This window comes from Anomaloglossus baeobatrachus, chromosome 9 (assembly GCF_048569485.1).
Source record: "Anomaloglossus baeobatrachus isolate aAnoBae1 chromosome 9, aAnoBae1.hap1, whole genome shotgun sequence".
Lineage (NCBI taxonomy): Eukaryota > Metazoa > Chordata > Amphibia > Anura > Aromobatidae > Anomaloglossus > Anomaloglossus baeobatrachus.
The window spans coordinates 188458945-188476444 of NC_134361.1; the positions used below are offsets into that span (position 1 = coordinate 188458945).

At 45.5% G+C, this 17500-nt stretch overlaps 1 protein-coding gene across 1 annotated transcript in view; it reads left to right on the forward strand.

The window, feature by feature from the left end:
* NEK6 (NIMA related kinase 6) overlaps nucleotides 1-17500 on the forward strand; it is a 258576-nt gene that overhangs the window by 185711 nt on the left and 55365 nt on the right. The window contains exons 5-6 of the mRNA XM_075322826.1: nucleotides 4629-4691; nucleotides 14959-15069. Of these exons, the coding sequence (XP_075178941.1) occupies nucleotides 4629-4691; nucleotides 14959-15069 (174 nt within the window). The remainder of the gene's footprint in view (nucleotides 1-4628; nucleotides 4692-14958; nucleotides 15070-17500) is intronic.

Sequence of the window (17500 nt, forward strand, 5' to 3'; positions counted from 1 at the left end):
AATTCCATCATTATAGACGGGATCGATATATGAGGTTGAGAGATGTATAACAGGAGATCATCTGCATATAATGCAATTTTATGATGGGCATCCCCGATCTTGAGTCCTTTGATATTACTATTCCCCCTGAGAGCGTTAGCTAAGTGTTCCATGATGACTACATACAAAAGCGGGGATAAGGGGCAGCCTTGTCTGGTCCCGTTTCGTACAGCGAAGGAGGAGGATAAAGCCCCATTAACCCTGACCTTAGCGGTTGGGTTATCATATAAAGCGCCAATTTTCTGTATAAATCGGGGTCCCAGTCCCAACTGACCCAATGCTGCCCTCAGAAATCCCCAATGGACTCTGTCAAAGGCTTTCTCAGCATCGATGGCTAGGAGACCCAGCGGGATCGAATTGTTTTTAGCTTTAGCAATAAGAGACAAAGTTTTAATTGTATTGTCTCTTGCTTCGCGGCCCTTGACAAACCCCACCTGGTCTGTGTTAATAACGGAGGGCAGAAAAGGGGACAATCTATCAGCCAAAATCTTAGAGTAGAGTTTTAGATCCACGTTTAATAATGAGATAGGGCGATAGCTTGCAGCTAATAATGGGTCTTTCCCCGGTTTGGGGATCACGCTAATGTGTGCTTCCAGAGACTGGGGGGTTAGCTTTATGTCTTCATCAATAGAATTAAATGTTTTGGCCATTATCGGGGCTAATTGGTCCTTAAGCAATATATATATATTTTTTTAATGAATGCAAACTGATGCCACAATGCATTGCTAATTGACTGGCCTGGTACTAGCCCTTCCTGATGAGTTTGGTTTGAGTGCTAATCCCCAATGAGGCGTTTACAAGCTGTTTTCGCCTTTTAGTAATGCATATAAATTCAGCTACCTCTGCAAACGGCTTTTAAACCGGATCTCCTCGCCTTTTAATAAAGTGAAGCTTTTAAAGGAGTCATGGAAATTTTATAAAGTGAGGATGCCTTTCTAGAAGGCACAAGTACAAAGAGGTGGACTAGGACTGGCCCACCAGGGAAGCTGGTGAATTCCCCGGGGGGCCCCTCTGCAGGAGTGTAACCCAAACCCTCCTTATATGAGCAGTAGTTAGAACAGTCCACCAGATTCACTATGTCTGTACACAGGCAGCAGCTCATCATTTATTTAAGGCACTGTTCACATATCATTCAGTTGTCATCCGTTTGTAATAATTCCAGTATTAAAAACAAACAAAGAAAAAGAGAGATCCATAAAAAAGCAGTAAAAATCTAAACCAACATTTCAGTTTTTAAACTGATCTAGCTTTATAAAAAAGAATCCAAATTGAAAATTGAGACTTTAGTTTCCCGTTTAAGACTTGTTTTTTTGTTTCATTTTTAGCTAAGTTTTTACTAGAAATGTCTCTGCACCCAGTGTTTTGGGCATGCACAGTGCTAGAAAAAAAACCCTGATCTTTCAAAGAATAAAATAGCGAATAATACTTCAATGGTAGAAAAAAAAAACCCAAACAGATCCAGCTCTTTGTGGCTGAATAAAATAGTTGTGCAGAATGTTTTTTTGATCTGGATTAAAAAAATCCCCAGAAAGCAGCTTAAAATGAAGGTGTAACACCAGTCTGGAACCACAGACTTCAGACTGGCTGTAACGGACAGGCTAGAGGAAAGCCACTCACAAATCAGGAACCCAAGAACCCTTTAACCCCTATACAGGGATTTAGAATTACACAGGGCCCCAGAGATCATTATCTGTGTAGGGCTACAGTCCAATGAGAGTAGTAGTCGGGCAGAGTCAAACCAGGAGATGCAGAACAGGGCCAAAATCAAGCAGGCAAGGACGTAGTCAGAAAACGAGGCAGAGGTCAAATCCGGATCTGTCAGCGAGGTACAAAAACAGCAGGCAGGAGGATAGTCAGAGAACAGGCAGAGGTCAAAACACAGGGATCACTATTCCAAACAGAGCAGGAACCAGGAAGCAGGAATTCAAAACTATCTCTGGCAATGACCAGCAGACAAGGGGGGAAATTAGAAGGGTTTGGTGTCTTCCCATTGGCTGCAACTGAATGGTGGTAACATCAGCTGGAAGACACATGCCACCTACAGTCAGCCACTGGTCACTGGCTTCTCTCACCACCCTAGATAGGTTCCACACTTAACTGACCCTGAAGTAGGCCCTAGGTAGGGAACAGATGGGATGAGTGGTTAGTCAACCCCTTTATGCTCTAAAAAAAGATACAGGGATAACAAACGGGGGGAAAATAAGCTAATAACTTATCTCTAGATGACTCAGGGAGTTGAATAGAAGCAACAAAGTTTCTCCAGATGAGTACTAGCCGACTGTTTGCACTGAAAACATGTTAGGCTATGTGCGCACTTACCGGATTTTGCCGCGTTTTTTTTGCGGTTTTGCTGCATGTTTCGCTGCAGAAAATGTTCATAACATCTCTGCAGTGAATCACCAGCAAAACCTATGGGCAAAAAAAATCCTGTGCGCACTGGGCGGAATTTGACAGCTGCATGTTTTGCTGCGGGAATCCCGCAGCAAAAACAATTGCATGTCAATTCTTTTCCGCACATCGCTGCGGGATTTCACTCCATTGACTCCAATGCTAATCGTGAAATCCCGCAGGGAATAACGCAGGCAGCAAATTCTGTGCGGTTCACTGCGTTTTCCTGCGTTATTCCCTGCGGTATTTCGCGGTTTACCTCTGGTAATGTGCATCGCCTGTCTGCGGTTTTGCAGGGAAGTGATGTCATTACAGGAAGAGGAAGCCGTGCAGAGTAAACACACACATCACACACACACACACACACACACACACACACACACATCACAGACATAGATCACACACACAGACACATAGAACACACATAGAAAGAAAACGGAAATATAGAAAACAAAGAACGTGGGCTCCGCTGCATATTTACCTTCCAGCCGAGGTAAGCACACAGCGGCGGCCCGGTATTCTCAGGCTGGGGAGGCAGAGGGGCAGGGTTAATGTCCCCCGCCTCACTCCCCCTCCGGCAGCCGAGAATATCAGCCGCAGCTGCCCCGGCACTGTCGCATCCATTATGCGGCAGCACCGGCGTGTCCCCGGCTCTTCCTGCCGCCGTGTAGCAGTGGCAGCAGGGTAATACAAGGGGTTAATGGTGGTGGATCACCGCCATTAACTCCAGGCTTGATCATGGCAGCGTCTATGTGACAGCTGACATGATCAACCCATAAGTAAAGTGAATAAAACACAGACACCGAAAAATCCTTTATTTTAAATAAAACAAACAAGCCTCGTTCACCATTTTATTAACCCCTCCCGCACCAAAGCTCCGGCGTAATCCACAGCTCCGACGTAATCCACAGGTCCTGCGCTACTTACATCCAGCCGCGACTGTCACAGACACAGCGTTGAATGAATGCAACAGATAGCAGAGGTAATTACCGGTCATTTCCCACGGCCGGTAATGTGAACTCACTGCCGACCGTGGGAAATGCAGCGATCTGTCCTCTATCTATCTGTCTATCCCTCTATCTGTCTGTCTATCTATCTATCTATTCCTTTATCTGTCTGTCTATCTATCCCTCTATCTATTCTTCTGTCTATCTACTATCTCAGAATTAAATGACTTTTTTTTTTCTTCAATGTGCTTTATTGCATTGAATGCAATAAAGCACATCCCAACCTGCACGCGGCAAAACCGCGAACAATACCGTGGTAAAACCGCCGCAAACCGCCTGCGGTTTTCGGGTGCGGTTTGCCGCGGGTTTTTACCGCGGGTGCGGTAATCTTTGAGAGGATGCGGAATTTTCTCAAGAAAATTCCATTTCCCAGTGCGCACAGAGCCTTAAGGGTATTAGACGTATCACCAGCACAGAGTAAGGGGGAATGAGGGTATTTAAAGACACAAAGGGAAGTGCTGATGAAAACAGCTGAAAGGGTGAGGAACGCCACAGGGTCCTAAAGGAAAGAACCCAAAGCAAGGAAAAAGGGAATGTCAGAGAGCATCTTGTGTAGCCAAACACTGTGACCTCAGACAGCCGGAACTACAGGACTGTCTAATAAGTGTGACACATACATGACAAACTGATTGTCACACTGTGCACAGGGGAGAAATGAAAGAGCATCAGATAAGCAATATTACATGTGAAATATCTTTTTATAGAGTATCATAGCTGTAAAAAAAAAGACATGGACCATATATCCAAAACGTATACATTAATCTATTGTGACTAAAGAAAAATGTACAATTCTGAATATGAAGCCCACAGCCACATCACGGTGAACCTCTCCCTGTGTTTCAGATCTTGCATCGCCTTGCTTCCCCCTTAGACCCACAGTCAGAGGCCTCTGACAGAGCAAAATCAGATCTCCTGCTTTGTACTGATGATGGGTAAACACCCCGAAACACGTGTCTGCAAATAGAGTTTCTGCTTTGACTTCTTATCCTAAGTCATGTGGCAAGGCACATTAAGGGGTCGATATTGACATTTAGGATTGCTACGTCCAAAGTTCTAGTCCTCTTCTTTTGTGTAGAGGCTATAAGCCTTTTTAATCATCTCCAATAGCCTCTTGCAAATACACCCAAAAATAAAAACTCCAGACTATTATCAAGCATCGATATTTACTCTAATCACCTTCTCTGTCATTTACAGATATTTGAAATGATGGATGCCAAAGCCAGGCAAGACTGCATTAAGGAAATTGACCTCCTAAAGGTAAGACTGATTAGCAATATTGATGTATTGTTGTTGCTACTGTATGAATTTGTGAGTTTAATGATGGACTCTAATCTAGATTATCAGATTAATATATTTAAAGGGAATCAACAACCAGGTTTTTGCCCTGTAAACTAGAGGCAGTGCCATAATGGCGCTAGAATGCTGATTAAAATGATACCGTTAGTGGAGAAATCCGAGGCTTGATGGCAGAATAATCTTTGTACAAACCTTCAGAAATGACATTATCTCTGCAGTGGCTCGAGCATCGGGGCGTGACTTTGTGGGTCGGGTCCTCTGTGATGATTCCTCCTCTTGCTTTGCCTCCTTTTCTTCATTAAAACTTTGCACCGCCAGTACCGCTGTTGGCTGCGCATGCGCTTGGCTATTTTGAAATCTTCAATAAAATATCGTAGAAATCAGCGCATGTGTGTACTGTGATCTCTGGTGCCATTTTTATTAAAGACACTGTGAAGGTGAATATGAGCAGCAGCAGAGCATGCACAGAGTGAATTTTCTTTCTCATTAGCGCATGCGCTGCTGCCACTCACTCATCTCTACACTAAAATGGTGCCTGAGATCGTGGTGCATACATGCACTGATTCCCAATCCATTTTATGGAAGACACTGTGGAGACAATATGAGCGGCATCGATGCATGCTTAGGTTAAATTTTTTTAAATGGGCTCATATACCGCCGCCGCTCGCAGTCATCTGCACAGTAAAATGGTGCCTGAGATCGTAGTACGTGCATGCGCTGATTCTGGATTAATTTTCTAGAAGACACTGGGGAGACAATTTTGAGCTGCGGCACATGTGCAGATTGAATTTTTTTTCATCAGCGCATGCACTGCTGCCGCTTGTAGACATCTGCACAGTTAAATGGTGCCAGAGATCATGGTCCGTGCATTCGCTGATTCCGGCGCCATTTTATTGAAGGCACTGTGGAGACGAATATGATCGGTGGCAACGTATGCACATATTGATTTTTTGGTGCCGGAGATCGTGGTGCATACATGCGCTGATTCCCAATCCAGTTTATTGAAGACACTGAGTGGATACAATATAAGCGACATCAGCGCATGCGTAGATTGAATTTTTTTTTAAATCAGCGCATTTACTGCTGCCGTTCTCAGTCATCTCCACAGTAAAATGGTGCCTGAAATCGTAGTACGTGCATGCGCTGATTCTGGATTCATTTTATAGAAGACACTGTGAAGACAAATATGAGGTGCGGCGCATGCGCAGGTTGAATTTTTTTATTTTATTTTAAATCAGTGCATGCGCCTCTGCCACTCATAAACATCTCCACAGTAAAATGGTGCCTGAAATTGAGGTACATGCATGTGCTAGTTTAATGAACACAACATGAGAATAGCAATGCGCATGCGCCGCCAACAGCGGTAATGATGGCAGTGGCACAAAATGTAAATGAAGAAAAGGAGACAAGGCAGGAGGAAGAATCATCACAGAGGACTCGACCCATAAAGTCCAGCCCCGGTGCTCAAACCACTGCACAAATTACATAATCTCTGAATCTTTGATAAAGGATTTTTTTGCAATCAAGCCTCAGAGTTCTCAGCAAAAGGTATAATGCTCATCAGTATCCTAGCGCCATTAGGGCACTGCCTCTAATAGGGCAAAAACCTGGTGGTTGGTTCCCTTTAATGCAGATAATAAAATCACATTTGCTGCTCTTTAACAATATTATGGTGCTCAATAGCTCTAATTCTGGCTAATGTAGAGATTCATCATAGCTTTGCTATTTTTTTCTCCATTTCAGTCATTTCCAGCTAATAGGTTATTCTTGCTGCGTCTCAGTAATGTCCCTATAAAGGCCGGGCAAGCCATTTTTGCTTTTCTGCAGGGAAGCCCCTGTGGCAAGTGACCTGCAATGTTTGTGCTTGCGTGTTTTCCCTGAAGCAGAATAGCAGGGAATCAGTCCGGCCGTAGATGAGCGATACCGCTGTTTACTGTGTGTTCTGACCCAGCAATGAGATTCAGCAAAAGGATGAGAAAATCCTAAAGTAATCTAGAGAAAGAAACTTAAACATTTATTACGTGAAGATGTCAGTATTTGATCAGTGTTTTTCAAATATGGACAGCTCCGATCTTTTGCAATGTTAAACACTAATAACACACAGATAACTGTATTTTTCACTGACCCATAGACTTGTATGGGTAATACAGCTAGAAAAAAATTGAATATGTGAAGAGCAGCATAAATTATCATTCTATCCGTGTGCTCTCTCCCTGTGCTCTCTCTCCCTGTGCTCTTTCTCCCTGTGCTCTCTCTCCCTGTGCTCTCTCTCCCTGTGCTCTCTCTCCCTGTGCTCTCTCTCCCTGTGCTCTCTCTCCCTGTGCTCGCTCTCCCTGTGCTCGCTCTCCCTGTGCTCGCTCTCCCTGTGCTCGCTCTCCCTGTGCTCGCTCTCCCTGTGCTCGCTCTCCCTGTGCTCGCTCTCCCTGTGCTCGCCCTGTGCTCGCTCTGTGCTCGCTCTGTGCTCGCTCTCCCTGTGCTCGCTCTCCCTGTGCTCGCTCTCCCTGTGCTCGCTCTCCCTGTGCTCGCTCTCTCCCTGTGCTCGCTCTCCCTGTGCTCGCTCTCTCCCTGTGCTCGCTCTCTCCCTGTGCTCGCTCTCTCTCCCTGTGCTCGCTCTCTCTCCCTGTGCTCGCTCTCTCTCCCTGTGCTCGCTCTCTCTCCCTGTGCTCTCTCTCTCCCTGTGCTCTCTCTCTCTCCCTGTGCTCTCTCTCTCTCCCTGTGCTCTCTCTCCCTGTGCTCTCTCTCTCTCCCTGTGCTCTCTCTCTCTCCCTGTGCTCTCTCTCTCTCCCTGTGCTCTCTCTCTCTCCCTGTGCTCTCTCTCCCTGTGCTCTCTCTCTCCCTGTGCTCTCTCTCTCCCTGTGCTCTCTCTCTCCCTGTGCTCTCTCTCTCTCCCTGTGCTCTCTCTCTCTCCCTGTGCTCTCTCTCTCTCCCTGTGCTCTCTCTCTCTCTCCCTGTGCTCTCTCTCTCTCTCCCTGTGCTCTCTCTCTCTCTCCCTGTGCTCTCTCTCTCTCCCTGTGCTCTCTCTCTCCCTGTGCTCTCTCTCTCTCTCTCCCTGTGCTCTCTCTCTCTCTCTCCCTGTGCTCTCTCTCTCTCTCTCCCTGTGCTCTCTCTCTCTCTCCCTGTGCTCTCTCTCTCTCTCTCCCTGTGCTCTCTCTCTCTCTCTCCCTGTGCTCTCTCTCTCTCTCTCCCTGTGCTCTCGCTCTCTCCCTGTGCTCTCGCTCTCTCCCTGTGCTCTCGCTCTCTCCCTGTGCTCTCGCTCTCTCCCTGTGCTCTCGCTCTCTCCCTGTGCTCTCGCTCTCTCCCTGTGCTCTCGCTCTCTCCCTGTGCTCTCGCTCTCTCCCTGTGCTCTCGCTCTCTCCCTGTGCTCTCTCTCTCTCCCTGTGCTCTCTCTCTCTCCCTGTGCTCTCTCTCTCTCTCCCTGTGCTCTCTCTCTCTCTCCCTGTGCTCTCTCTCTCTCTCCCTGTGCTCTCTCGCTCTCTCCCTGTGCGCTCTCGCTCTCTCCCTGTGCTCTCGCTCTCTCCCTGTGCTCTCGCTCTCTCCCTGTGCTCTCGCTCTCTCCCTGTGCTCTCGCTCTCTCCCTGTGCTCTCGCTCTCTCCCTGTGCTCTCGCTCTCTCCCTGTGCTCTCGCTCTCTCCCTGTGCTCTCGCTCTCTCCCTGTGCTCTCGCTCTCTCCCTGTGCTCTCGCTCTCTCCCTGTGCTCTCGCTCTCTCCCTGTGCTCTCGCTCTCTCCCTGTGCTCTCGCTCTCTCCCTGTGCTCTCGCTCTCTCCCTGTGCTCTCGCTCTCTCCCTGTGCTCTCGCTCTCTCCCTGTGCTCTCGCTCTCTCCCTGTGCTCTCGCTCTCTCCCTGTGCTCTCGCTCTCTCCCTGTGCTCTTGCTCTCTCCCTGTGCTCTCGCTCTCTCCCTGTGCTCTCGCTCTCTCCCTGTGCTCTCGCTCTCTCCCTGTGCTCTCGCTCTCTCCCTGTGCTCTCGCTCTCTCCCTGTGCTCTCGCTCTCTCCCTGTGCTCTCGCTCGCTCTCTCCCTGTGCTCTCGCTCGCTCTCTCCCTGTGCTCTCGCTCGCTCTCTCCCTGTGCTCTCGCTCGCTCTCTCCCTGTGCTCTCGCTCGCTCTCTCCCTGTGCTCTCGCTCGCTCTCTCCCTGTGCTCTCGCTCGCTCTCTCCCTGTGCTCTCGCTCGCTCTCTCCCTGTGCTCTCGCTCTCTCTCTCTCCCTGTGCTCTCGCTCTCTCTCTCTCCCTGTGCTCTCGCTCTCTCTCTCTCCCTGTGCTCTCGCTCTCTCTCTCCCTGTGCTCTCGCTCTCTCTCTCCCTGTGCTCTCGCTCTCTCTCTCCCTGTGCTCTCGCTCTCTCTCTCCCTGTGCTCTCGCTCTCTCTCTCCCTGTGCTCTCGCTCTCTCTCTCCCTGTGCTCTCGCTCTCGCTCTCTCTCTCGCTCTCTCTCCCTGTGCTCTCTCTCTCGCTCTCTCTCCTTGTGCTCTCTCTCCCTGTGCTCTATTTGTGTTTGGAAGGCCCGCTGCTGCCGTCTGCATGTCCTGTCCAGTCCTTATGGATAAAGACTGGTCTCTTGTTTAAACTCCCCTGAAGAATACTTGTTGTAGGAAACGCGTTGGAAGAATAGGGACTTAAGGATTTCATCTAAAGGGGACCATGTGTTTAGCTGAATAGGGACCATTGGGACGCCCAGGATGACTGTAAAATACGTTTAAAATCTGAGTGAAGGTGGATGGATCACATGATGATGGGTGACACCGTTGCATTTTCTTTTTGAAGACCGTGATTTTTGAACCTCTTGTGGTACACCTAATTCAAATCTGTTGGTGGCTGTCCTTTTCTTGTGCAGGTTGCACTGTTCAGCACACCTTTATGTTATCTTCCATGAAGTTCTTTCTGGCCATTTCAGCCCCTGATACATGCTAAGGGGGATATGTGGTGTGTGGCACTTTTATGGATAACTTTTATTGAAGTGAGGATCTCTTGCTTCCTTTTAAAGAATATTTATTAAAGGTTAAGTTTTATTTTTTGTACCCTTTTGCTTATTTTCACCGATACAGTCCCCATACAGTCCAGACACATAACGTCTAAAAAGTCTCTGCAAAGTTCCCATGTGTCCTTATAGCCATCAAAGTACAGTTGCCATTAAGTCACCCCGGGGGCAGCAGTCAGTATTCTGAGTTTCGATCTGCTTCTGTGTACGATAATTTTTTAGTATAATGTCCCCTAGGTGAAAGTAGCGCTTCTCCCGTACAGCGTCCTGACGTCTTGTTGTAGACTAGTATGTCCTGTATTTTGACTCTTATAGCTCGGGATGAACGCCCGCGTGCTCCATGTGCATTTCTACATTCCAGCTGGTTTCAGATATATTTGACATAACAGGATGGAATTTCCCAAATCTTCCTAATATTTTATAGGCAATAATCTCTCAGAAAGACACTTTAGTGGCCTGTGGGCATTGCTTTGCTGAATATATATATTTTTGAAACATTTCACACTTGAAAATTTGCAAGTATGCTCAAAGCCAGGATCCCTGCGGAGAGAAAAAATGCCGTTTAAACACTCAAATCACAGCATCAAACAGCTCAAAATCTGGTGAGTCAGTCTGAGCAGTCACATTGCGTTGCGAATGAGCAGCGAGTGTATCTGTTTTACTGCCTGTAGGGCATTCCTTTCTAATGTGTACGCATTTATAAATTATGTCTGATACAAACCCTGAACGCACAGAAGTCAGCGTACGAGGAGCTCAACAAATCAAAAGTAACAATAATGTAAGTTTTAAGTAGGTTCCCGAGAAACCGTTTAATGCAATACGAGGTCAGCAGTTTGTGGGGCATATGGAGCAGGTGGAGGGCCCCTTGTCTACGGCTTTAACACGTAATAGTCCAAGGTTACAGTCAATATGATGGAAGGGAGAAAAATCGCTTTAGTTTCAATGTCTGCATCCCCGCTTAGTGCTATAAAAGAAAATAATTTGTGAAAGTGAAGCGTTTAGTTGTTCTTCTATTAATTGACACATCCCATCTTTGGAAGGTTTTTTTTTCCCTCTGTTTTGTATTAATTATTATACAATTACGCAAAAAAAAAAACACACGTGAAATATTTTCTGTAATGAACTACCTAAATCTTTTAAAACTTTAGGGAAATGCGGAGTATAGAGTTCTTTCATGCATCTTTGTGAATAATTAAATGTTTGTTATATTTTACTTCTGTTCACTCTATTTCTGTAGTTTCATGTTTTGTTTTTTTTTCCATTTAAAATGATGGGAGGGAGAAAAACCGCTTTAGTTTCACTGTCTGACTCCCCGTTTAGTGCTTTAAAAGAAAACAATTTGTGAAAGTGAAGCTTTTAGTTGTCCTTCTATTTATTAATTGACACATCCCATCTTTAGAGGGTTTTTTTTTCTTACATTTTGTTTTGTTTTAATGGGTTTTTTTAAAAAAATTAACAAAAAAAAACACACGTGAAATATATATTTTCTGTAAAGGCCTATATCTATTCAAACTTTAGTGAGATGTGGCGTATAGAGTGCTTTCATGCATAATTGTGATGAAAGAAATGTATTTTTCTCATAGTCCTGACCTGCAGTGTGGTTTTCTGTTGTATCGTCCTGTGGTCCTGGTGTCTGTCTGTGCACCGTAGGAAACTCCCCACCAGCTTTTCCGGTACCCTTTCGGTGTCGGACGGGCTGTTTACGGTCTCCGGGTCACTCTCTGGTTGGTGGGAGGGGTCTGTGCGCCTGCTCCGTATTCTGGGGAATTGCTTCGCTTCTTTAGGGATTGGTGTTAGCCGGAACGACGCCAATCATATTTTCTGGTTTGTTACAGTAAGGGCCTAGCTTCTGGTTAGTGTGGTAGATTGATCTTGGTGCTCGACCCCGGACTGACCCCTGACTGACCCCTGACTTTCCTCTGCCTGTTCCCCCTGACTCTGTGTTACCATCTGGCTCCTGACCTCCTGCTCCCTCCTGACTATGGCCTTGTCTGCTCCTCGTGTCTTTTACGTGCTCTCCTGGTTAATTAACCCCACTGCCTGTATAGCGACTCCATTCTTGTCTGTTCCCTGTGTATAGTTGCGGCGTCCTGGTACTGACCTTGGCTTGTCTGACTTCCCCGCTGCTCTTGCAGTACACGTGCTCACAGCGCCACCTAGTTGCAACTCCATCCTGCACACTAAGTGTCTAGCATCACATTTCTTCCTGTGAGTGTCGTGACATTTTTGTTATAATATACTTCTGTTCTCTCTATTTCTAGTTGTTTTGTGTTTTTTTGCTTCTTTTTTTAAGAATATGTAGGAGCTTTGCATGATAATAGCAGTGCAGCGTCACACTAGATATCTGATTTTATCTGTTTAGCTGTGTTCAACTTTCAGATATTCTATACTAGTGTTCTTCAACTCCATTCCTCAGGAACCACCAACAGTGCACGTTTTTAGGATTTCCTTAGTATTGCCCAGGTGATAATTTCATGACCTGTGCAATATTCGGAAATTCCTGAAAACATGCACCATTGGTTGGTCTTGAGGACTGGAGATGGTGAAGAATGCTCTATGGACTCTTTCTCGCCTTGCTTCCATCGCTTCTTTCTATTGCTTGATGTTCATTTAAGTGTCATTCTTGATGGTATCCAGCCAATAGGTCTTTTCATGGTCAGTGGTAAAAGGAAACAAGCACGACCAAAGTAGCATCTAGCTTTGAAGTAAATGTACTCCCATCATGTGTCCAAAATAGGTCAGTTGATGATCTTACCTACCAGGCACATCTCTGGGTTTATATGAGCAAGAACATCTTTGTTGGTAATCCTATCTGTCCATGGTATTCTAGAAAGTCTTCTCCAGCATTACAATTTTTGATGGTATCCGGCCAATGGGTCTTCGGTCTTCCGTTTCCTTTTACCACTGACCATTCCAGGTAGCCTCTTCCTTTGAAGTGAATTTACCCTATCATATGTCCAAAATAGGTCAGTTGCATATCTTACCTACCAGGGACATCTCTGGATTTATATGCTCAAGAACACCTTTGTTGGTGATCCTTTTTGTCCATGGTATTCTAGAAAGGCTTCTCCAGCATTACAATTTTTGTTGTCCGGCCAATGGGTCTTCCGTTTCCTTTTACCACTGACCAAATCCAAGTAACCTCTTCTTTTGAAGTGAATTTACACCATCATATGTCCAAGATAGGTCAGTTGGGGGATCTTACCTTCCAGGGAAATCTCTGGGTTTATATGCTCAAGAATACCTTTGTTGGTGATCCTATTTGTCCATGGTATTCTAGAAAATCTTCTCCAGCACTACAACTCAAAGACATCAATTTTTCTTCTGTCCACGTTCATATGTGTCCACGTCTCACAGCCATATGTCAAAATTTGGAACAAACACGATTGAAGTGATCAGTTAAAGGTAATAGGGAGGTCCTTCCACCCCCATATTTGGTCCTTGCCAGCCATAAATGCATGCTCAAGTGCTTAACGACTCTTGATCTTTGCTTATACAACCACTAAGGAGCCCAAGAAAAAAGAAGCTGTAGACCACTTCTATTTCTTTATTATTGACTTTTATTTAGACTTCCTAATTGGTGGTAGTCATGATTTTGGTCTTCTTACATTGGCTCATGTTTTCAAATCGAATGGATACTCATGAACACTGAATTTGTGGGCACGCAACTTTGGGAAAGCATCTGTTATATCATACCCAAGTTCTGTGTTCACGATCATCCATGGGATTTAGATTTCAGGGAGGAGAGTGTAAGGGTAGATTATTACGCTTCTTTAGGCGTGCTATGGTAAGACAGGGCAGGACTGGTCCACATGTGGTGCATTCTTTTGGACTAAAGAAAGAACTTGGAAAAGTGATCTTACTCCAAGCTATGGTGTTTCCTTAAATCACTGTTAAAAAACATGGAATTACCTTAGTTCCTAGGTGTCAAGCCTACTGTCAGGTTCTTTTTATGGACTGTCCAGGACAGTTGGCAATTCCAGGAGGAAGCTGTGGGTCTACCAAAACTTCCCACATTAAACAGCTACCAATCGATCAGCTATCAATCCGGTCAGTGACCAAAATCTTGGCTGCTGACCGGAATAACAGGTTTGACATGTGTGCACTCGTCTGGGGTCTGTGATAAATACACAGATTATGGCTGTTATTGTGCATTTTTTCACATTCTTCTACAGAGTCTGCTACTCTATTCTGTGCTTCATTTCTTAGTGGTTAATTGTCTTAGTGTTATTTTGACCCCTATGGAGACATAAAGGCAAAAAAGGAGCTTGAACCAGACATGAAATAATTCTCGTTATAAATTTGGTTTTGGCGCTTTGATCTTATTTTATTATCCATAGAGAATATTTGGTATCTTATATTGTCACGAGGTCCTTCTCCCATATCTCACAATCAACAGAGCGAGAGACGAGTGAACAATCCAAAAAGCATTTATTCCAAGCAAATCAGATGGTCCCTAAAATAATCCACCACACAGAGGGTAAAATAGTCCAGTAATGGGATAAATGTCCTGGGGATCAGTCACAATCCTCCAGTAGTTCTTTTCCAGGGAAATTGGGGTTTCTCAATGGCTCTCCAGGGTGTTGCCTGTAGCCGCAGATTCTCCCCAGAGGATGATTCTTCCCGCTTTTCTCTTGTCCTTCCCAGCCTGACTGAATAATCCCCCAGGTAAGCAGAGAGTTTAAGTGGATCCCAGGCCCCCCTTCCCCAGACTTTGGGGCAAAAGCCCGGCAGTGGGTGATAAACCTGCAAACAGGACAATGTACACACAAGGAATATACAGAATGGACAGAACACCACGCCTAGATTACGGACCTACACAAAATTATACACCACCCCCATATTCCACCATCACATATATAAAGCACATTCTCTGTGACTTCAATTAGTTTTGCCAAAAAGTTTAGCAAAAAGGGTCTAAGAAGAAAAGTCTAAAGTCCCTCCATATGACTGCAGACTCACAAAAATGGACAGTGTGCCGACTAGACTAGACTAGATGGAAATTGGCAGAGAAGTCTAGTCGACACGTGACCGCAAATGTTGAAATCACTCAGTTATGTGACTTCTCACCCACACCGGAACACAGGGAAATCGCGACATTTCTTCTTAGACGAGAAAACCCCTTTAAATAAATCTTAAACGTTATAGATGGAAATATTATGGACACGTACAAGACTTTCCATTCCTTAATTCAATTTGTTCTCAGATGCAGATTTTGTTGTTCATTCCTTTTCCCTCTTTGTGATTTGCCATACAGCAATTGAACCACCCGAACATTATCAAGTATCTGGACTCATTTATAGAAGACAATGAGTTGAACATCGTTTTGGAGTTGGCAGATGCTGGAGATCTCTCGCAAATGATTAAAGTAAGGGCCAAAGCTCTTTATTTTTTTTCCAGATGCATCATTTTATTTCTGAGTATCGTACATATGTTTACCAAGTACTTTAACCATAATGTGCACAAGTAAATAGAATAGATTTATTACTGGTTTTGTTAAAGAACTAATGAAAACTGCGGTAATGTCTATGACGAAGCCTACTTAGAACTATGCTGGTAGGTTAGTGTTCACACAACTGCTCCTCAGGTAAAAACATTCTGCCTGTCACCGGTCAAAAGTGGCCACCTCCTTACACAGGGAAGCAGCAGAAATAAAAATAGAGCAAAAAAACTGTCACTTTTCATCTTTAAAGGGGATCTGTCATCTGTTTTTTGCTATGTAATCTGAGAGCAGGATAATGTAGAGCACAGATCCTGATTACAGTGCTGTGTCACTTACTGGGCTATGTTTTGTTGTTTCAATTCAATCAGTGTTTTAACAGCAGCATATTATCACTAGAGGACAAGTGACCTTGTTCCTCTTAAGGCCCTGTTACACGCAACAACATCGTTAACGAGATGTCATTGGGGTCACGGAATTCGTGATGGAAATCCGGCCTCGTTAGTGACGTCGTTGCGTGTGACACGTACGAGCGACCGCTAACGATGTAAAATACTCACCAAATCGTTGATTGTTGACACGTCGTCCATTTCCCAAATGTCGTTGCTCGTGCAGGACGCAGGTTGTTCGTCGTTCCTGAGGCAGCACACATCGCTACGTGTGACACCCCAGGAATGACGAACAACACCGTACCTGCGTCCTCCAGCAACGAGGTGGGCGAGACTTCCATACGGCTGCTCTCCGCCCCTCCACTTCAATTTTACGCCTGCCGTGTGACGTCGCTGTGACGCCGCACAAACCACCCCCTTAGAAAAGTTGCTGTTTCCCGGCGAACAGCCTCTTTTCTAAGGGGGCAGTCCATGCAACATCACAGCGACGTCGCTAGGAAGGTAAGTATGTGTGACGGCTCCTAGCGATATTGTGCGCTACGGGCAGTAATTTGCCCGTGACGCTCAAATAACGGGGGCGGGTGCTTTCACGAGCGACATCGCTAGCGATGACGTTGCGTGTAAAGCCCCCTTAAGTTCAACCACACCCCTAGCATTGATGAAAATGAACCAGGGTCTCTGTCCCTATAGCATGCTGCTGTCAGATTACACAGCAAAAACCTGGTGACCAATTTAATTTCATTACCAATTTTTATGAACTGCAATTAATTACTCTTCTCCCGTATTTTACAGTGAGTATGGACAAACATGAGGCACGATCGGATGATCACAAAAGTTCAGTTTAGCAGAAAAGTGCATGGTATTTACGGTAGCCTGAGAGTTGATGCATGCTGCCCGATCCATGGGAAGCATGTATCAGGCACTGGCTGTATGATCACAGTCTGGTATGTTTAACTCTGAAACGCTACGCCGTCTCAGAGAAACCTACTTTAATAGCCGCCTGGGAACCAAATCGCATTGTAGGCTATACGCGCATCAGATAGGCAGGTTGCAGTGTCTGAGTCAAACTGGCTGAGACAATACAGCCAATGCCTGAAACGCTGCACAATGCCTGAAATGCTGCACACAGATTTTTCAGCATGTATCAACTGTCAGGTTCCCTTTAAATAAATACCTTGTAAAAAATCCTCTGGTGCCCCTGATTTTAACCCAATTATTATTTTTGCTCCACATCACTCCTTTGCAGAGATATCCCATTTGTTTCCTATGAAGCGCAAGATGTGAAATTTCTGCTTAGAGCCCAACTGGGCGTTTCTTCAGAGTCTTCTCTGGGGGTGTGGGCTTTTTACTCCTCCCTCCCAGATGCTACCAACGATGATGTACTAACAATCTATCTGTATCAGATGTTGAGCTATGATTGATAACATCTGGATGAGAGAGGTGAAAGCACACACCCCTGGAGAAGACTCTGAAGAAATGCCCACTTATACCACAAGCAAAAATTTTACATGCTGCGCTTCAGAGGAAACTAATGATCACGCTGGTAAAGTTCTGTGGAATTAATAGTGCTTTGTAATTCCAGTATCCCTACACTGCTCCACTTCTACCTCCTGGCAGGGATGCCGATGTACTCACTGCCGCGGTCGCACACATGTTCTTTCTGTCCTGGCTCCTGCTGCAGTTCCCAAGGTCTCCTGGTAATGTGCTTGGGGTGCAATTGTGCATATTCCTTGCTTCTTGAAGGGGCAGCGCATGTACTATGGAAATGTACCCAGCCTAAGGCTGGGAGTCATAGGCTATTTAAGATACCCTCCCCTTTAGGGAGGTGCCTCAGCCACTTTAATACCAACCAGTATGTTGTCTGGTCCCTGTTCCTGAACCCTTCCAGTGCCCTTGTACCAGTACCTGTGGCGCCCCTGACCTGGTCAGGCACCACAGAGTATTGCACCCATGCGGGAGCAATGCTTCCA